Here is a 22,710-nt window from a genome sequence, read left to right as displayed (position 1 = left end):
AATTGATAATCACTATATGGTACTTATCATAAACACAGTCTGTTTTCAAAAAGGAGCTTATATGAGCTCAAAGGCTCCTAACCAGTGTCTCTCCCTCACAAAAATCTCCTTACTCTGTCATTACCCATCTCATTGGTAAAACATACCTCTGGGGGAAAAAAAATCAACCTGCAGCAACAGTTTAGCATTACCCAATATTAGACTTGGTAACCCTGTTGATCTGAGATGATGTCTGGCATGTTGAAATCAGCAATCAAGCGTTGCAGAAAAGAAAGCCCTTTAATATCATGTGATCTATCTCTTAACATGCATTATCATGCTTTTTCATGCACAGAATCACACTGAGATGCACAAGTCGTGCATTTCTTCTTCTGTCTGGGTAAGTGAATGTTTTGACCATTTAATTCTTTTGTTATAATTTTATAATACCCACAGTTTGTAAAATGTGTCCATGTCTACCGTAATAACTTGCTGTGGTTTTTAATTAAATTGCTTCAAAAACAAATCAATGTGGTTACTACGCTTATGATAGTATATTGAGAAACATTAAAATAATAGTTAAATAAAAGATAAAGTTAACAATTAAAGAAGTTGCAATAAAATTAAGGTACATTAAGATATTATATAATGCATTACACTGAGATTATAAAAATCTTAGTATTAGTCTTTAGTCTTTACTATCGCTTTTTATCAAATTAACACACCCTTGCTGAATAAAAGTATTATGTTCTTAAAAAATAAGCAAATGACCCCAAACTTTTGTACAGTAATGTGTGTGTGTGTGTGTGTGTATATATATATATATATATATATATATATATATATATATATATATATATATATATATACTTGACTATTACCACTTTTAACATTATATTAAAGTCTCTGTATGAAAACTAAAATCGTACAAACAAAGGTTTGTTAAAAGTGTGTGGGTACATGGCAATCCCTACATTATGGAAACCAAATATTTTTTGGTTCCCACGAAGAAACAAGTTTATAAATAATAAAAAATGAAATTGTTTGAAAATCTAAAAATTAAGAAAGTTTTCTGTGTAGAGTGGGTTTAGGGGTAGGGTGGGGAAGGGTAAGAGGATAGAAAATACAGTTTGTACAGTATAAAAATTACACCATGGTATGTTCCCATAAAACATGAAAAGCAATTATGTGCTTATGTAAAATGAAATGTGCACATTCTGCACAAGTATTTTAAAAAAAGACAAATGACAGAATTTTTCTGTGACATGTTTATTTATTGTTGTATATTATGTATTGACAAATTACAGACAGTAGCAATAAAGGTGTTTTGAGATATTTTATTTATTTATATAATTTTTTGTTAAAGTCCACAGAGCTATAGTTGACTAATTTTCACTGTTATTGAAATGTGGTTTCTCTGGTCTGGCTGCAGTACAGTCAGTAGGTGGCACTAGAGACGTTTGTGAAGCTCCATAAAAGCAAAGAAAGAAGAAGATATTACACGCAGATCCCGCCCGATTGACAGATGCTTTCCACCAATCAAGGTAAAGGTGCCTTTTTCCCCTTCCGTGTGTTTCTATCCTTATAGGTCAGCTGAGCTGCGCTGTTTAGATGAGCTGACCGGAAATCAGACTATTTTTGTTCACAGTGAACTAAGCTTTGCGTTTCTGCAAATATTACAAACTGTCAAACGTGGCTGAACTTCGGGAAACATGGAACAAGTCGGGAACAAGTATTTGTGCCAGGATTATTTCAGGTGTTTTTGGCTGTTGTTTAATATTCAGGGTAGTAAAGAATGTTAGAAGCTTTTACACAATTTACAGAAATCTTAATTGTGTGTCCAAATTACCATACTTAACGTTACTACAGTTATATTTAACACAGTTAGCGCATAATAAATTAATATGTAATGGAATGCCATCTTATAACATAAAATAATATTTCATCTACAGAGCTCTCAAAATTGTATGCTTTTTTATTTTGGATGATAGTGTAATACATGGTTGATAAGTTATTACAAATTAGTTAATATAAGTTACTACACTTATTATTTTACAGAAACTATCATTACATCTAGGGAGCTGTACAGAAAATTATCATGATAGATTGTTTTTAAGGGGGAGGTTACTGGGATTAACAATCCTTTTTAACACAATTATTTTAAAAATTTCACTCTGTTCTGTCTGATTTTCTCGATAGCTTTGCATTCCTCAATGAACATGCAATTTGAGGATGGTATATTCATCAAAGATTACATCAGGATGATGGCGTATATGATCGTGTTGTGTTTCGCACTGGCAATTTCATTATCATTTTGGGTCCTTTCCATAACTGCCAGCACATACTATGGTGAGAGTTCACTTTCTAATTTCTGTTTGAATGCATAAAAAAAAATGTGTGAAACCAGCCTTATTGCCCAGTCAGTCAGTGTATGTGTATGAAAGGGAAACAGGTTTCTACCTTAACATCATGTTATGTTTAAAGATCTAAATGTAAATTTAAATGAACTTTATAAATAACCAAAGAAAATATTTTGAGATTACAGTAATTATTTCTAAAAAAGTATATTTCATAATAAATGTGGCATAAAATGTCACTAAAAACTGTGACATAAATTGATAGTTGTCATTTATACATTATGAATGTCATTTATACATTACATCCTTGCAGTTTTCCATGATGTCCCACCACAGAAAAACTGCCTATTATTTTTTTGTGTGTTACTGTACACATACAGGCACAATTTTAACCACTTTAAATTTAGGTACTAAAGAAGAAAATTGAGTTAAAACCTGTAGTAGGAAAATACTGAGTAGAGATTATTGTGACAATTATCATACAACAAAGCATGGCTACAGTATTACAAAGATGTTGTTTAATTGTAATAATTACAGTTCGTGTTTATACAAAGTGCACAGAATTGTATGGTAATGTAAAATTTTTGACTTTTCATATCCAGTTCATTCCATATTAAATACTGTTTTATATGCTACTCTATATTTACTCAGGTACTCTGCAGCCAGTATCACCATGGCGGTGGCTGTTCTCCGTGCTTGTCCCTCTTTTCATCACATTTCGAGCCTTTAAACGCAAGAATCTTGATCATGGTGGTGCCATAGGAGGTGAGAAATACATTTTGAAGTTCAGATGGTGTTTTATGTGGTCATTTTAATGTCACATCAACATTTGTTACAGGTCGTATGGTTTTGTTTTTTATATACAAACCCCAAAACAGACATGCTTGGAATCTCAAGTGATATGTAGAAAAAGTCACCAAGAACAAACCCCACAACAATCTAAACCTACATTTCCCAAGCCTTTTCCTGGAGGCACATCAACAGTTTCACTGAAACCATTCAGTTGCACGAAAGTTTAAGATAATTTGCAATTCATTGATTTCACATCTGAAAGAGACATGTACATGCGTTTTCTGTACTTATGTTCATTCTATGAATCACACGTACCTATGCATATTTGAGAGAATTTTAGGATGGTTTCTTTCAACATTTTAGAAATGAGGCCCCTGAAAACGATGGGTCAGATAAAAAAAGACATCCAAAATGTCTACTGTTGATGTTCCTCCAGGAATACTGTTGGGAAACTAACCCAACATATACGAGCATCATTACTGTGTCTGCCACGCGACTCTGTTCCCCTTTCAGGTTTGAACTGACGGTAAAACTAAGGACATTATTAACTGTCTTTACATTTATTTGAAAGTTGAAACTTGCGATTATGGAAAGGGGCGTTACATTTCTGACTCGTGCTTGTAGTGTTCGGCCAATCACAATGCAGTGGGTCAGTTGGCCAATCAGAGCAGACTGTGCTTGTCGGAAAGAGGGACTTTGTAGAAAACTAAGCTTTTTAGAGAAGTGGGGCATAGAGGACCTACTAGTATTTGAAAAATAATGTGTTTTTTGAACATTAAAGCATGTCAGCATATTCTGTTGCACCAAATACACAAAATAATGATCTTTAAAAAAGCATCATATGACCCCTTTAAGTATTTTATTTGTTGAAAACCCCTAATTTTGTGCATTTTTGCAAAAATGGATTAAAGCTTTTGAACCTTGTCAATTGCTGCTTGCAGCTATAATTTTGACAATGACAATTTTTTTTGCCTGTTGTCATTTGTGAAAGCAAATAATTTAGGACAGAAATATATTACCAGTGTTGGGAGTAACGCGTTACAAAAGTAATGCATTACAGTAACGTATAACTTTTTGATGTAACGCAGTAGTGTAAGGCATTACTAATCAATTTTCAGTAATATTTTACTCTGTACATGTTGCGCTAGTGGAAACAACATGAGTCCGAGCGGCTCGATTGTTAAGAGCGTGTCCCCATTCGCCATCTTAGACGTGTCTTTAGAGAGAAGTGCATCTTCATGGATAACGATTATATTAGATAGTTTTTGTTTTTATTTATTTCGTTAAATTTAGTAATTTAAAGCTTTCTATAGATATATTTATCATGTCTGTGAGGCATGTATTCGCTTTCTTTTGGTTAATTTTTGAAGCGCTCCTGTTCAAGATAAAAGCACAATGTTTTGTTGATATTTTGAGTGCACACAAATAAAAGTAGACCCTTTACAGTTCCGAATGATGCATTACTCTTTACCCTTTATAAGCAAAAATTATGGCGTAAGTTGTTTCCATTTTAAAAAATTTTAATTGATTGCGCTGGTGCCTCCATGTCCTGCTCTTTAACTTCCACTCTCCGCACAAACTACTGGATGCAGCACACATTTATCTTGGTTTAACGTTTAAACATTGTTATATGCTTCAACTGTTTTAGTATGTCTATAGATTTTATTTTAGGCAAGTCATGATGATTTGAGAAGGCTAAATTGATCAAACATAAGCTATGATCAGCCTGCTGGTCTGCCGCTGGCCGCTTGGTCGTTACTTTAAGAAAAAAAAAACGTATTTAATGAACAAAAAATGCTCCAAACGTTTTTTCTAAATGAACTTTATAAAAATCCGGAACGAAATATAAAAACTTTGCCATTAGGGCAGGGCTCTAGTACATTTTGTCATTTTAGAATGTTAAGTTCTACTTCTGTAGATATTTTGGTGAAAGTAACTCAAAAGTAATACAGGAGTCATGTAACGCATTACAATTCTGAGACCGTAATTTTGTAAGGTATGGAATTACTTTTAAATAACAGTAACAAGTAATCTGTAATGTATTATAGTTTGGAAGTAACTTGCACAAAACTGTATATTACTATTATGTAATATTTTGTATAATAATAATACAGCCTCTTGTTGCTATGGCTGGATTGTACTGATCATGATGTGACTAGATTAATAAATTGCAAATAAAAAAATATTCATCTCTTTGCAGCGATGCTGGTTGGCTTTGTTCTTACCATGGCCAACATGAGCTTTTTTGGAGCTTTGTTCACCTTTTTTGTCACATCCAGCAAACTAACCAAATGGAAGGGAGACATCAAAAAACAAATTGACTCAGATTATAAAGAAGGTATGTGTGGTTCTTATATTCTGATATTCCAGAATATTTTTTTCTCATTCTTATGGGTTAGTTTTGAGTAGACAGAGAAATCTCTATTTTTGTTGCTTATCTTTGTAGTCATCTTATCTTTGTAGCACATCACACAAGTCCAGTTGTACTTAAAATCTGAGTTGTATAGGGTAAACCGAACTGACAAGAGCACTATCCCCTGTGGGGCCCCTGTGCTGCTGACCACGTTCTCAGAGGTGCAGTCCTTCAGTTGGGTATACTGAGATCTTACAGTGAGATAATCCATAAACCACTTCATGAGGTATGAGCCCACACCCATTTCCGTCAGTTTGTCTTTCAGGAAAGGAAGCTGGATGGTATCGATTGCACTGAAGTAATAAAAAAACATGATCCTCACAGTGCTACTGCCCCTGTCCAGAGAGAGACCGATGGAGCAGGTAGAGGATAGCATCATCCACTCCCACCTTCTCCTGGTACACAAACTGCAGACGGTCTAATGTGTGGCAGATGATGTGTGATGTCAAGACGACCTGCCTGAAATCATTGAGATTTTTGGGGTGTGGCTTCTTCTTCCACAGCACAGGAACCCTCCCTAAATGCAAGCCCAGGTTGAAGATATGCTGTAGAAAGTCACCAAGCTCCAGAGTACAGGCTTTGAGTAGTCTTGGGCTGGAGCTTTACTGGAGCGGAGCCTCCTCAACTCTCTGGGTGTATGGTGGCTTGTATGACTGACTTCGAAGTCCTTAAGTCAAGTCAAGTCACCTTTATTTATATAGGGCTTTTAACAATACAGATTGTGTCAAAGCACTTAACAGTATCAAATTGGAGGATAGAGTGTCTTATAATGATATTATAATGATAAGATTAAACACTCAATTTTCAGTTAAAGGCATTTCATTATTGAAAATAGTATTTTAAATAGTATATGTGAAATCAAATTGACGATAATCACTAGAAATTAAGTGTCCCCAACTGAGCAAGCCAGAGGCGACAGCGGCAAGGAACCAAAACTCCCTCTGTGACAGAATGGAGAAAAAAAACCTTGGGAGAAACCAGGCTCAGTTGGGAGGCCAGTTCTCCTGTGGCCAGACGAAACCAGCAGTTCAATTCCAACTACAGCAATGTCAGACTGTGTAGAGGACTCATCTGGTTCCCGTGGTCTTGTCCCGATGGTCGTCTAGGTGAGGTCTTCACAGCGGATTTGACTTTGGCCGCTGACATTCAGGGCTGTAGAGGTCATCTCTAGGTGCTGATCCATCATCTTATCTGGATACGGACTGGATCAGGTGGCTACGGTGATCTTAAGTGTCTCAAGGACATACTCATAGGTGCATATGCATCAATTGTTTATGTATCGAAAATATTGTTTAAACCCTTTCCAATAAAGATCTGTATAGCTTATTTGGGTTTTACAAAGTTATCTTTAAATTATAGTGTCCTGAAAAAGGGACGTTTTTTTTTTTTTTTTTTGCTGATTTTAGAGATATATAATATCAAAATAAAACTGCCTGAGTCCATAGAGCAGCCACATTTAGCACTGTGATTTTCATTGCTTTCCACTTAGGTCTAAAGACAAATCGCATAAAAGTTTGATGCCATTCAAGGAGTTGTTCTGCTCTGTTTGGTTATTGTAATTCACTTCACCCTTTCTGAATTCTAAAAAAGATCTAAAATGGCGCCGCTGATGGCAGCTATTGTGCGTTACTCATCAGTGTTCGTATTGTTTTTGTTTGTTTTTCCTGTTTTTTGTTTTTCAAATAAGATCAGTTTTACCAGGGATGATCTGCTGAACATTCGGCAGATCACACCACAAAATCTTCTACCGGTTTTTGATTTTTCTGACGTTTTGCTGGACATTGTAGTTGGTGGAGCTGTAGCTCTGGTCAAACGCTACAGGAGGAGGCGCAGACGGGGAAAGCAAGCCGGCATGCTCGTGAAGCTTCGTCAGCGCGGATTTAGAATCGTTACCTAGCATCCATTTGGCGAATCTCCGCTCTCTACCCAACAAAACAGACAAACTCCTTCTGCTCTCCCGGACAAACAAGGACTTTTCTAACTCTGCTGCTCTGTGTTTCACGGAAACCTGGCTGAATGGCGACATACCAGCTGATCAGAGCAGATCGGGACACGGAATCAACGGGGAAATCGCGCGGCGGCGGGACGTGCTTTTACATCAATGAGAGGTGGTGTATAGATGTAACTGTGTTAAAGAAGATGTGCTGCTCAGATCTAGAAACGCTCTTCATTAACTGCAAGCCGTTCTATTCGCCGCGGGAGTTCTGCTCGTTCATTCTCGTGAGTGTTTACATTCCACCGCAAGCGCACGTGAGCACAGCTTTACAGAAACTCGCTGATCTGATCACAGAGAGTGAGCAACAACACCCGGACTCTGTTTTAATCATTCTCGGGGACTTTAATAAAGCAAATCTCTCCCGTGAACTGCCAAAATACAGACAGCACATCACATGTCCCACCAGAGACCGTAATATATTGGATCACTGTTATACAACAATAAAGGACACATATCACTCGGTTCCAAGAGCAGCTTTAGGACTCTCTGATCACTGTTTGGTTCATCTTATTCCATCCTACAGGCAGAAACTTAAGTCTGCAAAGCCTGTATTAAGATCTGTTAAAAGATGGACTAACGAAACCGAGCGGGATTTACAAGCCTGTTTCGACCTGACTGATTGGACTGTTTTTGAAGCTGCGGCAAATGATCTGGACGAGCTCACAGAGACTGTAACATCTTATATCAGTTTCTGTGAGGACATGTGCATTCCTACCAGGACTCATCTATTCTACAACAATGACAAACCATGGTTCACTGCCAAACTCAGACAGCTCCGTCGGGCCAAAGAAGATGCTCACAGAAAGGGGGATAAAGTCTTGTACAAACAGGCCAAATACACACTGGAAAAGGAGATCAGAGTGGCAAAGAGGAATTATTCTGACAAGCTCAGGAACAAATTCTCTTCCAGTGATCCTGCTTTAGTGCGGTTAGGATTGAAGGACATCACCAGCTACAAAACACCACCCCCCAGCACTCTGGAGAATCAACACCTGGCAGACAACTTAAACGAGTTCTTTTGTCGTTTTGAACGGTCACCCCACACCCGCCCAGAACACCCCTCCACACAACCATTCACACCTCCAGCAACCCCTCTCTCCCCCACACCTACAATTCAAATCAGTGAAGAAGATGTGTGGGGGAAGAACTTAAGGTCTTCAGGAAGAACAAAAGAAGGAAAGCACCTGGTCCAGATGGTGTGTCACCAGCCTGCCTAAAAATCTGTGCTGATCAGCTGGCCCCCATCTTTACACAGATCTTCAATAGATCACTGGAGCTGTGTGAAGTCCCCTCATGCTTCAAACGCTCCACCATCATCCCCGTCCCAAAGAAACCCCAAATTACTGGACTTAATTACTACAGACCTGTGGCCCTAACGTCTGTAGCCATGAAATCATTTGAAAGACTGGTTTTGGCTTATCTGAAGGACATCACTGGACCCTTACTGGACCCCCTGCAGTTTGCCTACAGAGCAAACAGGTCTGTGGATGATGCAGTCAACATGGGACTGCACTTCATCCTGCAGCATCTGGACAGACCAGGGACTTATGTGAGGATCCTGTTTGTGGACTTCAGCTCTGCTTTTAACACCATTATCACGGAAACCCTTCAAAATAAACTAACTCAGCTCTCCGTCCCCACCTCCGTCTGCCAGTGGATCAACAGCTTCCTGACAGACAGACAGCAGTTAGTAAAGCTTGGCAAATTCACATCCAGCACTCGAACCATCAGCACTGGAGCTCCTCAGGGCTGCGTTCTCTCCCCACTGCTCTTCTCCCTCTACACCAACGACTGCACCTCTAAAGACCCCTCTGTCAAGCTCCTGAAGTTTGCAGACGACACCACACCGATCGGCCTCATCCAGGACGGTGACGAGTCTGCTTACAGACAGGAGGTTAAGGAGCTGGCTGTCTCGTGCAGTCTCAACAACCTGGAGCTTAATACGCTCAAAACTGTGGAGATGATCGTGGACTTCAGGAGAAACCCCCCTGCTCTCCCCCCACTCACCATCATGAACAGCACTGTGACTGCAGTGGAGTCATTCAGATTCCTGGGCACCACCATCTCTCAGGACCTGAAGTGGGATATTCACATTGACTCCATTGTCAGGAAGGCCCAGCAGAGGTTGTACTTTCTTCGCCAGCTGAGGAAGTTCAACCTGCCACAGGACTTACTGAAACAGTTCTACTCCGCCATCATTGAATCCATCCTCTGCACCTCAATAACTGTCTGGTTCAGCTCAGCTATCAAATCTGACCTCAGAAGACTATGGAGGGTAGTCCGGACTGCTGAGCGAATCATTGGTACAACCCTCCCCACTCTCCAAGAACTGTACTCATCCAGAGTGAGCAAAAGGGCTGGCAAAATCACTCTGGACCCCTCACATCCAGCACACAACCTCTTTGAACTGTTACCGTCTGGTCGACGCTGAGCACCAGAACGACCAGACACAGGAACAGTTTCTTCTCTCAGTCAATACATCTCATGAACACTCAATAATAAACGTGGAACACACAACTAATTCATTATCCATTCACCACACTCACTTATTTTATTTTTATTTTTCTCATTTCTAATTTGCTCATACTTGACCTGTACATACATAGTCGCCTATATTATATATTGTGTATATGTTTTTTTTGCTGCTTTGTACATTGGTTATTGGCTATTTCTTGTTATTTTGTTTTTATTACCTGTGTCCTGTCCTGTTACTGTCTTTCTGTTGCACTGTGGAGCTTCTGTCACTACAACAAATTCCTTGTATGTGTAAACATACTTGGCTAATAAAGCTCATTCTGATTCTGATTCTGCAGAGGCTTAGATATTTGCTTGACATCAATGTTTTCTTGTGTGGAAATGGCAGAAAGCAGATGAGGCACTTGTTTCTTCAGCTCTGGTGGTATCCTAAGAAGCAGTTCATCAGATAGTTTGTTGTGTTCCCCAAATCAAATTTTTCTTTAATTTCCCCCTTTGATTTTTTGGGCGCATTTTGGATTTTTTTAATTCACTTTTTTTTCACAACTAAGTACAAATAACAGTATGTTAGTCTTGAATGAGTAAGCTTTGAGCTTAAGCTTTTTTTAATGCTCATTTGTTTGTTTATGCATCTGTCCAATGCATCCTCCAACCCAATCTTTCTCAAAGTGTTCTTTTTTATGTTGCTGTATAGAATTCTTGTTGATAACATTACTTATGTGTCTTTAATGTCTGCAGGAGGCCAGAGGAACTGGTTGCAAGTTTTCTGTAATGGTGGAGTTCCTACTGAATTGGCCCTGCTCTATATGATTGAAGTTGGTCCTGGAGAAATACCTGTGGATTTTGGGAAGCAATATTCTGCTTCATGGATGTGCTTATCACTCTTAGGAGCACTGGCTTGCAGCACAGGGGACACCTGGGCTTCTGAAGTTGGTCCTGTGCTTAGTAAGAGAATGCCCAGGCTCATCACCACCTGGAAAGAAGTCCCAGCAGGTACAGAGTCCAAAAATTAAATGGTTGAAATGAACAGAATATTCTTAGTTAAATACATTATGGACTGATTCCTGCCAGTCCTCTGTCGTGTGTGTCATGTGTTCCCGCCTCTTGTGTCCATATTTGGTTTGTTTCCTGTCCTAGTTTAGTGTGATCAGTAGTAGTGATCAGTAGTTAATTCTTGTCCAGCTGTGTTTGTCTCATTATCCTCTGTATTTATAGTCCTGTCTGTTCAGTTTGATTTCGTCTGGTCTACTTGTTATTCCCTGGTGTTCCTGTCTGTGTCAGCCTTGCCTTATCTTGCCTTGTTTGGAGTCATTAAAGACTGTTAATTTGAGTTTACCTCCTCGTCTGCATGTTCCTGTATCCAAAGCCGGCCCAAGGCATAAGCGAAGTAAGCGGCTGCTTAGGGCCCCGCGGCCACCAGAGGGCCCCCAAGAGTAGTCTAGATGAAATGACCATTTATTTTATCTTATATTCGTGATATGTCAATGGACAGTGGTAATTATACAAAAGTGAAATATTAAATAATTAAATATTCTATACATATAATTTTTATTATTTCCATAGCGACGTGTCATGCAGGCACAATAATGAGCATGTTGATGATAACCTATCACGCTGCCGTGTGGATCCGTCGGATTAACATCACGTAAATTCACTTATTTCTCCCGAAATACATGAAAGTAAGTGGTCAGTTAGCTGGGAGAAAAACAGAGTAAACTTTATGGTAACCTACACAATATGTAGACTATTTGATAGGAATAAAACATGTCGTAATAATTGAAAGGATTATTATTGCTTTCCACAGAAATCAGCGCGTAGCCTATTTAACAAATTAAATGTATTTTTATTTTCACTTAACTGAAGTGTATTTAAATGTCTTAAACCTAAAATAAACTGTATTTGGTTGAAAACACTGAACAGTTATGAAATATGAAAAGCACAGAGCGCGTCTTTCTTTTAATTTTTTTCTGAGCTCATCTTTCCGCGTTTTGGGGGGGGTAATTCAACATGGCACAAATTTGTGGCACAAATCAGAGGTACGTTTCTCAAAACCATTGTTAGCTAACTGTGGTCGTTATTTCCACTGAACTCTATTTGTAACGACAGAACTTGCGACCATAGTTGCTTTTGGAAAATGCACACCTGGTCAGATCAGTAAAAATTGCCGTAACTTTCCTGGGTATATATTTTTGTAATAACAATAAGCTTCTGTTTCATAAACTGATAACAGCTTAACATTATTTACCTCAGCCTACATTTTGCATCTTTGCTATTATATTCCAATATCATTATGCCTGAATTAGCTAGATATAAATTAAGAGTTGTTGTTTTATATAGATGCTCTCTGTTGTGTTTAATATTTATTATAAAAAGTATGACTTGTAATAAAAGTATAACTTCGATTAATATTTATGTTGTTAAAATAACATTCTGTTCTGTAAATGCATTGTCTGCTGGTTTATTTAGCTACTTTTCAGCACATTAAGTATGCCACTTAATACTTTACCCCCGGTTTCTTGTTTCACAGACAAGGCTTAAGCCTATTCCTAGACTAAAATGTAAATATGAACTATTTCAGCTGAAAGAAACTTGCACTGACTGATCTTAAAACATGTCAGTGCTTTTGTTTTGTCTTATGATGAACACCTGTAATGTTTTTTTTCTAATGCATGTTTATAAACATCACTTAAATGTCCTAATTGAACTATGGTTTAATCCTGGTTTAGTCTGTCTGTGAAACTTTGACCTAAGACTTTGAATGTTAAAGTGAAAATTAACACTTGACCACTGTTGTAAGTTTGCAACTATTACAATTATAAATCACAGAAGGGTAAAAACATGCAGTATGATGTAAAAGGAAAGGGAAGTGGTCTGTGGCCAAGTATGGGGACCCATACTCTGAATTTGTGCTCTGCATTTAACCCATTCAAGTGTACACACAGTAGTGAACATACACCCGGAGCAGTGGGCAGCCAATGCTGCAGCGCCCGTGGAGCAGTTGGGGGTCCGGTGCCTTGCTCAAGGGTCTCACCTCAGTCGTGGTATTGAAGGTGGAGAGAGTGTTGAGTATTCACTCTCACCCCCTACAATCCCTGCTGGACCCGAGACTCAAACCCACGACCTTCAGGTTATAAGGCCAACTCTCTATCCATTAGGCCACAACTGCCCCCTAAGCAACACAGCTACAACAAACACTGATAATGGGTGTGTTAGATTTATAGTGTTTGAATAATCAAGCTTTGACAATAACCAGTCATATTGGCGGCTCCAAGGGGCCCCCCAAATAAAATTCTGCTTAGGGCCCCATAAAGGCTTGGGCCGGCCCTGCCTGTATCCTCCTCGTGTGTACACCGTGACAATTCCACAGATGTTGTGAATAACCACAGACAATAATTGTGTCCAGGATTTGAATTTTTTTTTTTCTTCAGCGGTCAAGCTACTCAGTTGTTATAGCCAACACAAAAATATCAGCAATAATCCAGCAATCAGCAATTATCAAAATGACAGTTAAATCTATTTACAATAAAATCTAATTTTGAATTATTAAATCACTTTCGACTATTTTATGTCATTGTTTGTGGATGGTGTAAATATGAAAGAATAGTGCCACCAGTGAATCCTATCTGTTGCAAAATACTTGAGACTGGGACTTTTCTTATAAAACAGCATTTATTTCCCAAAATATAGCTGACCCCAATTATAAAACAATGTGGTAAGATTAGTGGGCAAGCTTTCAGCTGTTTCTTTTCATCAGCTGTTTCAAGTCAGCGTACTGAACTCAACGCATTAAAGTCTCTTTTCCACTTACATTCATAAAAAAAACATCCCATTATTCTCACTCTGACAGTGATGAAAATCATGCCCCATAATATGATGACATATGATGACAACATTATTCCCCAGCAATAGAATTTCACAAAATTCACATGCCATTCGCTACTTTGTGTCAGAATACACTGATCAGCCACAGCATTAAAACCGCGATGCCTTCGACCCCCTCAACATTGCATCACTAGCCGCATTTCCACTGTCAGGCCAAAGTGGCATGCTAGGGCATTTGTTGTAACAGTAGGCATACTTTAAAAATTGTTTTCGTTCTTCATATGGCTTCAAAAACGCGCAGGGTATTTACGTCCAAATCAGGTGAACAGTGTAGGAATTACAACAGTTTGCATATGTGCCTCCCACTTGTTAAGGGACGAAAAGTAATGGGACAGAATAATAATCATAAATCAAACTTTCACTTTTTGATACTTGGTTGCAAATCCTTTGCAGTCAATTACAGCCTGAAGTCTGAAACGCATAGACATCACCAGACGCTGGGTTTCATCCCTGGTGATGCTCTGCCAGGCCTCTACTGCAACCGTCTTCAGTTCCTGCTTGTTCTTGGGGCATTTTCCCTTCAGTTTTGTCTTCAGCAAGTGAAATGCATGCTCAATCGGATTCAGGTCAGGTGATTGACTTGACCATTGCATAACAGTCCACTTCTTTCCCTTCAAAAACTCTTTGGTTGCTTTTGCAGTATGCTTTGGGTCATTGTCCATCTGCACTGTGAAGCGCTATGTAGTGAGTTCTGAAGCATTTGGCTGAATATGAGCAGATAATATTGCCCGAAACACTTCAGAATTCATCCTGCTGCTTTTGTCAGCAGTCACATCATCAGTAAATACAAGAGAACCAGTTCCACTGGCAGCCATACATGCCCACGCCATGACACCATGCTTCACTGATGAGGTGGTATGCTTAGGATCATGAGCAGTTCCTTTTCTTCTCCATACTCTTCCCATCACTCTGGTACAAGTTGATCTTGGTCTCATCTGTCCATAGGATGTTGTTCCAGAACTGTGAAGGCTTTTGTAGATGTCGTTTGGCAAACTCTAATCTGGCCTTCCTGTTTTTGAGGCTCACCAATGGTTTACATCTTGTGGTGAACCCTCTGTCTTCTCTTGATTGTTGACTTTGACACACATACACCTACCTCCTGGAGAGTGTTCTTGATCTGGCCAACTGTTGTGAAGGGTGTTTTCTTCACCAGGGAAAGAATTCTTCGGTCATCCACCACAGTTGTTTTCCGTGGTCTTCCGGGTCTTTTGGTGTTGCTGAGCTCACCGGTGCGTTCCTTCTTTTTAAAAATGTTCCAAACAGTTGTTTTGGCCACGCCTAATGTTTTTGCTATCTCTCGGATGGGTTTGTTTTGTTTTTTCAGCCTAATGATGGCTTGATTCACTGAAAGTGACAGCTCTTTGGATCTCATCTTGACAGTTGACAGCAACAGATTCCAAATGCAAATAGCACACTTGAAATGAACTCTGGACCTTTTATCTGCTCATTGTAATTGGGATAATGAGGGAATAACACACAACTGGCCATGGAACAGCTGAGAAGCCAATTGTCCAATTACTTTTGGTCCCTTAACAAGTGGGAGGCACATATGCAAACTGTTGTAATTCCTACACTGTTCACCTGATTTAAACACCACACCTCAAATTAAAGCTGACAGTCTGCAGTTAAAGCACATCTTGTTCGTTTCATTTGAAATCCATTGTGGTGGTATATAGAGCCAAAAATGTTAGAATTGTGTCGATGTCCCAATATTTATGGACCTCACTGTATATATAAATAAATATAGAAATATATATTGAGTGGGGGAACTATGACATCACTTTGTAGGTGAATCGGCTGTTAGCATGAAACTGGTTCTCTCGACAAAAAGCCAATAGGAATTTTCCATAGGCTTTTGGATTATTGCAAAAAATAAGCTCTGTGTTCAATCATAGTTCATGAAACTTACACGTTTTGTCCATCAAAATAATCTTCACAAAATAATATAACTTTGACGAATTTTGAATCCTAAATAAAAGCGCCAGAACTAAAAAGCTAAATTTAAGCTATAAACAAATGTAATGAGCAGTCCACTGAAGGCGAGCGTTGATTGATTATTCAAATCCAAGTGCAGATTTATTTAAACAAAGTGCAATCCAAAATGCAAACAAACGAAGACTTGACTTGATTATGACTAAACACTCACCGACAGCAAGATAAATACATATAATACATGACAAGGAACAAGACAACGACATGGCTACTTATAACAAACAAGGACATGACATGAACAAACCAATGGGAAACAAGACGCATGACAAATACAACCAATCAGAACATGACACATTGAACAGAGGAACCAATAGCAAGGAGACAAGAGGGAAAGGGAAGCATGACACAAACAGGAACCATAACTAAACTTCAAAAATAAGACATGAAAACATGAAACAGAACCAAAAACAGACCTTAACGAACTACTGCACCACGGTCGCTCGCCTTCAGCGTCACGACCGCCACGCTTCCGATAACTTTTCCGATAACTTGTTGTTCATGTTCAGTGAAAAGTGTTTACTCTATATATTAATTTTAATCCACGCTACATTAACCTTTTCATATAAACTGGAATAAATACAAAACTAGAGCCAAACTAAAACTGAAATGAGACATTAGTAATAAATAGTATAGTGAATAAATGAAATGGTCATAACTGAAGGACATATGAAAGAACGTATTAATGTACATTTCGAAATAAGGTGCATTAAAAGTTCATAAATCCATGATTAACACGAATATTTTAATTAAAAACGTGTCTCCACATACTATTCAATACAATCGTAGTGCATTTTATCTATTAAATAACAGCAGAGTGAGCGAGTTTTGGATATGTTAAGATTAAACTTATTTTAGTGAACAAAGCACCACATTTCAGTTCTCATTTTGTTAGGGTGGCACAAAATGTTATTTTATCCTTGCTTCTACAATCTATATGCTTTCTAACAGCTTCATTTGGCCGTACACATTCAATTTTAGCATGACTTTAAACACCGACAGTGCCTGCAGTCCCATTTAGCAACTTGTTAGCAACCGTCATTTTAAGAAACATAACAGTTTAAAACAAAAATCACGAGTGGGGTGTAACTGGTGTGTTTTTTGTTGTAGAATAAAACGTGAAAGTATCTTGAGCCTGTGTGAACCACGCACCTCATTTAAGGGATATAACCAAAATCCCATTCAAAAAACCCATTGACTCTGGGACGATGGAACTGAAAGTGCTAAAATGCTTACTTGCTTCTGGGTTTTCACCTACAAAGTGACATCACAGTTCCACCACTCTATTAAATATAGCACAAATCTGCCATAAACAGCATTATAATGAGAACTTTATAGAAATCTATAGTAAATTCTTTTTTCTTTACTTGACCGTGTTTCAGCACGCTGTTTTGAAAGCGCATCATGGGAGCTCTCTCTCACTGGCATTTGCATATTTTTGTGCAGATAGAAGTTGTAATGTTATGTCTATGTTATGTATCTAAGTTATCTGATTAATTTTTAATAGGATGTGTCGTAGAACGGGATTCAGTTTTACTTTTCAGCTTCACCTCAGACAGCTTTTCCTTCTTAGATGCCCCTTTTTTAATAACACTGCATCATAATCACAATCTAACAGTGTTCTAATCACATTTTCATAGACAGGTTTTCATGTCATATTTTTACTTTTAACATTTATTTTCATAACAACCCCCCGCACCCCGAAAATATGACAGAACATGATCATAACCTCCATATTGGCTAGTGAGTTCATAGAGTAACGCGTCTCATTTAATTTTCATTCACATTTGAAGGGTTGGTGAGTGTTAATTTTAAACCCTGATTATAGTCAGTATGAAGTGATTTATTTAAGCAAAAGGTCTTTGTCTTAACTGCTATAAAATGGTTTATAGGTACCAATGGCGGAGTCACTCCTGTTGGATTAGTGGCCAGTGTTTTGGGTGGAGGCACAGTGGGAACAGCGTACTACTTCATGCAGCTCCTGTTGGTAAAAGATCTGCATTTAGCAGTTCCTCAATGGCCTATCATCTTGTATGGAGCAATAGCTGGTCTGTTTGGATCTCTGCTAGATTCATTCCTCGGTGCAACGATGCAGTATTCAGGTAATCTGACTGATTATTATTAAAGGTAAATAAAATCAAATAGATTAATTCATATATTTTCCCCCTGTGGTCCCACCACAATATTATTGCAAGTTTCTTGCAACAGTCATACTAATAGTGCTGATTTACTTTTATGCAATATAAATAATTTATCATCTTCTGTCAGTGTTCCTTTTTATTCTAATTGGACATGAAAAGTTAGCACTGAATGATAATTGATTCTTAAAATCCCAAGATCAAACTTTTAATCAGTGCCAATGAATGTTACGTTAATAGTGCAAAATAAAATGTAACTTAATGTTACTTTATTTATTTAACAATAATGATGAAGGATTCAAAACATGGTAATTTATCATACTTGACTAACTTATTTGTCTTTTTTCTTTGGTTTTCTTTCAACATTTGTTTAAAATATTCTAGGTGTTTGACAATTTTTTTTCCCTTTCCATCAAGGATACGATGAATCCATTGGGAAGGTTGTGAGTTATGAGTCACCGAGCGTTAAGCGAATATGTGGGAAACCCATCCTGGACAATAATGGAGTGAATCTGTTCTCTTCTGTACTCATAGCACTATTCCTGCCTGGGTTTGCTTGGATATTCTGGGCTAGGCACTGAATCATGTGATTTTAATTATGTATCATGTCCCTTTTAGGATAAAAAGCAGTTTATGCTCAAAACAATGCCATTACCATAACACCAAGGTTTTTTTTTGTGTTGTTGTTGTTGTTTTTTTTTTCAAAATCATTCAAGCACAATTCAAACTCCCAATGTCTTTGTTTCTACACATTGTATTGAGATTTTCGAAATTACTTTTTTGAGTTGAAATGTGTAATGTTAAAATACTTCACATATGAGAACAAATAAATTATATTAATCTTGAAAGGCTGTCAAAGGCACATACTGACTCTCCAAGTATTTCATCTTGTGTGCCTTTATGACTTTGGAAAGACTTGTGATGGCAAATAGGCCAATATTTATGCATTACAGCACAGTACACAGAGCTCAAAATACTGTAAAAACCCATCTGCTAGGTTCTTCAGCATTTAACCATCCATTTCTGTTTACTGTCTTGCATTTAAAATAATAAAGATTATGAGCCATTTGGTGATTCTGAATGATGTTTTTTTTAAGTATTTATATTTTGTTCCAGATACAGTATGTAAAAAAAATTAAATAAATTGTGTTCAAAACTAACACTCGCCAAGCAACAAATTTGGGGTAGAAATGACTACAAATAAAATGAGAACGAAGTAGAATTTCTAATTAAGAAAATAACATGCGTTACTGGTAAACATGGTAAAACCTGCTCCTGCTCCAGGTTACCTATGCAAACATATTTTACTTGTAGCCTAGATGATGTTTGGTTATTACAACAAAACGATATACTTGCAAATTGCATGTTTGTACACACCCATAATGACCCATTCTGCTATCACCTAAAAACACTGGAGCCACAACTGCATTTATGCACATTTCCTTTAGTTTGGAATCTGATTTAAGATAGGAAGTCATATGTGGTCAGTTGGAACATACCTATGGTGTGCTACATGGATGATGTTTTTGTGTAGGCCAAACCTATGGATCCTTCATAAAGCACAGCAATAATCACCAAAGTAAAAGCTAAAGTTGGGCTATATACAAACGACACCATAGTTGTGTAACTTAAACGACACCACCATTAAAGCTTCTGACAACTCTTTCAATCTTTAAAAACATGTTCATTGATCCACTGTGCACTTCTTATATTGTGGATGAGTCTGCCCCCAAACATTATTTTGGGAATGTGTTCAATGCTGTATTATTTTAAGAAAATGATTAAAAGTTTGTTTACATGCATTTCATTTAGATTGTTTTTCTTTGATGTTGAATAATGATGTTTTACTTGGCTTCTGCAGTTTAAATATATATATTTTTTATAAATGTACCAGCAACTGTAAAGCTTTCATCTGTAAAAAGAACTGTAAAATCCATCTAATTGTGTCACATATGTAATATTTACGTATTAGAAAACTCTGAATTATATTCCACACCAAATAATTTCACATTTCAGCACTGATGCTGCACAGCTAAGGAAGGGAAGCACTAAAGAATCTAGCACACACTTTAAGATAATTTATAGTATAATATTTATATAAAGACAAAATTATTTTGGGTTGTGGTATGAATACATAAACACATATGTGTTAAAACGTAAGAATATAAGTAATCATAAGGACAGCACATTGTAACCTGACACCAGCACCTGCAAAACATTGCACATTACAGATTAAACAACGGTTCACATAAATACAGTTTTAAAGACAACACATATAATTAAAATAAATGCCACTGGCCTGACAATATTTTAAACTTCACAATCATTTGATCTATTGACCTATGGCATCCTATAACTTGCAGTTCATTTAAATGTCAATGTTTGGCATGACTCATGAGTCACAACACATGACTTACTTTTTTACATCTCTTTCAGCCAGATAGTAACAAGGAATGATTTCTTTTGGACGTTGGTTGTTCATTTCATTTATTTTAATTATTTAAGTGTCAATACACAGACAGAAATTAATTGCCTCGCCTAACACTGTGTTGAAAAACCTTAGTGCTTTGCAAAGCTTCATTTTACCTTTACTAGTATGTACCTGTGGAAGATTTTTATTGGTCAAAATATGTACTGTTCAAGTATAATCACTGAATATAACCATCAAGTTATTCTACTATTATAATCTTGTATTTGCCTGTGTGTAGAGGCCTGCATGAGAATGGAATGTGCAGACATTACAAAACTGCAGTATATGGTGAAGCTGCACATCCTATTTTCTCATCTTTATTTATATAGCGCTATTAACAATACAGATTGTGTCAAAGCAACTTTACAGTATCAAATAGTGTGTCAGTAATGTAAAATGACAAGATTAAACACTCAATTTTCAGTTAAAGGCATTTCATTATTGAATTCAGTGATGTCATCGTCCAGCTCAGTTCAGTTTAAATAGTATCTGTGCAATCAAGTCGACGATATCGCTGGAAATTAAGAGTCCCCAACTAACTCCATCGGTGACAGAATGGAGAAAAAAACCTTGGGAGAAACCAGGCTTAGTCGGGGGGGAAGTTCTCCTCTGGCCAGACGAAACAAGCAGTTCAATTCCAACTACAGCAATATCAGAGTGTGTAGAGGACTCATCTGGTTCCCGTGGTCTTGTCCCGATGGCCTAGGTAATGAGGTCTTCATTGGGGATTTGTCTCTGGGCCGCTGACATTCAGGGCTGTAGAGGTCATCTCTAGGAGCTAATCCACCATCTCATCTGGGTACGGACTGGATCCAGGTGACTGCAGTGACCATCTGATATGGATACGCACTGGATCTGGGTGGCTACAGTGATCTCGGAATAAGAAAGAAACAGACTAATATTAGCGTAGATGCCATTCTTACGATGTAACAAGTACATCATGTGTTATGGGACGTGTTCCTTGTTCTGGTCGACCTAATTAATGCAGCCTAACAATCCTTTAACGGATTTGAATATTAGAAGCGTATTAGTGTGTTATGTGTAAGCCAGGTTAAAGAGATGGGTGTTTAATCTAGATTTAAACTGGCAGAGTGTGTCTGCCTCCCGAACAGTGTTAGGTAGATTGTTCCAGAGTTTGGGCGGTAAATAGGAAAAGGATCTGCCACCCGCAGTTGATTTTGATATTCTAGGTATTATCAAATGGCCGGAGTTTTGAGAACACAGCGAACGTGAAGGACTATAGTGCGATAAGAGCTTGCTCAAGTACTGAGGAGCTAAACCATTCAGGGCTTTATAAGAAATTAACAAGATTTTAAAATCTATACAATGTAGGGAGCCAGTGCAGTGTTGACAGAACCGGGCTAATGTGGTCACACTTCTTCGTTCTAGTAAGGACTCTAGCTGCTGAATTTTGGACCATCTGAAGTTTGTTTATTAAGCGTGCAGAACAATCACCCAATAAACCAGTACAACAATCTAACCTTGAGGTCATAAACACATGAATTAACATTTCTACATTTGACATTGAGAGCATAGGTCTCAATTTAGATGTATTTTTAAGATGGAAAAATGCAGGGGTTTGTTTGCAAATCCTAGAAGCGTGGCTTTTCAAAGGAGAGATTCCTATCAAATAGCACACCTATGTTCCTACATTTACATTTACATTTATGCATTTAGCAGACGCTTTTATCCAAAGCAACTTACATTGCATTCAAGTTACAGTTTTTACATTTTATCAGCTCCTAACTGATGACAAAGAATTGACAGAGCAGCCATTAAGTGTTAGACAGTGTTCTAGGTTATTACATATGGGGGTTTTAGGTCTGATTATTAACGCCTCTGTTTTTTCAGAATTTAGCAGTAAGAAATTAACCGTCATCCAGTTTTTTATATCGACTATGCATTCCGTTTCTCAATTTGGTGTATTTCACCAGGTCACTAAGAAATATAGAGCTGAGTATCATCAGCACAGTGAAAGCTAACATGGTATTTCCTGATGATATCTCCCAAGGGTAACATGTAAAGCGTGAGAAGTAACGGCCCTAGTACTGAGCCTTGAGGTACTCCATACTGCACTTGAGATCGATATGATACCTCTTCATTCACTGCTACAAATTGATGGCGGTCAGATAAGTACGATTTGAACCATGCTAATGCACATCCACTAATGCCAAAATAAATAAATAAATTGGACATTAGACAAAATATATGATGAGGCC

At 37.8% G+C, this 22,710-nt stretch overlaps 1 protein-coding gene across 2 annotated transcripts; it reads left to right on the top strand.

Annotated features, from left to right (window-relative positions):
• The first annotated feature begins 1,520 nt into the window (after window positions 1-1,520).
• Window positions 1,521-19,827, top strand: tmem19 (transmembrane protein 19). 2 transcript variants are annotated; one of them, XM_079398742.1, is made up of 7 exons: window positions 1,521-1,735; window positions 2,179-2,328; window positions 2,988-3,101; window positions 5,329-5,466; window positions 10,751-11,005; window positions 17,776-17,985; window positions 18,439-19,827. In XM_079398742.1, the coding sequence occupies exons 2-7, from the start codon at window positions 2,193-2,195 to the stop codon at window positions 18,600-18,602; spliced, it is 1,017 nt and encodes a 338-aa protein (XP_079254868.1). In that variant the 5' UTR covers window positions 1,521-1,735; window positions 2,179-2,192; the 3' UTR covers window positions 18,603-19,827. The 2 variants fall into 2 exon arrangements, with proteins under 2 accessions (XP_079254868.1, XP_079254869.1); XM_079398743.1 differs by having other exon boundaries at window positions 1,582-1,735; window positions 10,901-11,005; window positions 18,439-19,822.
• Window positions 19,828-22,710: the final 2,883 nt, after the last annotated feature.

This window comes from Barbus barbus, assembly GCF_936440315.1.
Source record: "Barbus barbus genome assembly, chromosome: 39".
NCBI classification, from domain to species: Eukaryota; Metazoa; Chordata; class Actinopteri; order Cypriniformes; family Cyprinidae; genus Barbus; species Barbus barbus.
Note: the sequence above shows the minus strand (reverse complement) of the source record. Positions and strands in the feature narration are given on the sequence as shown.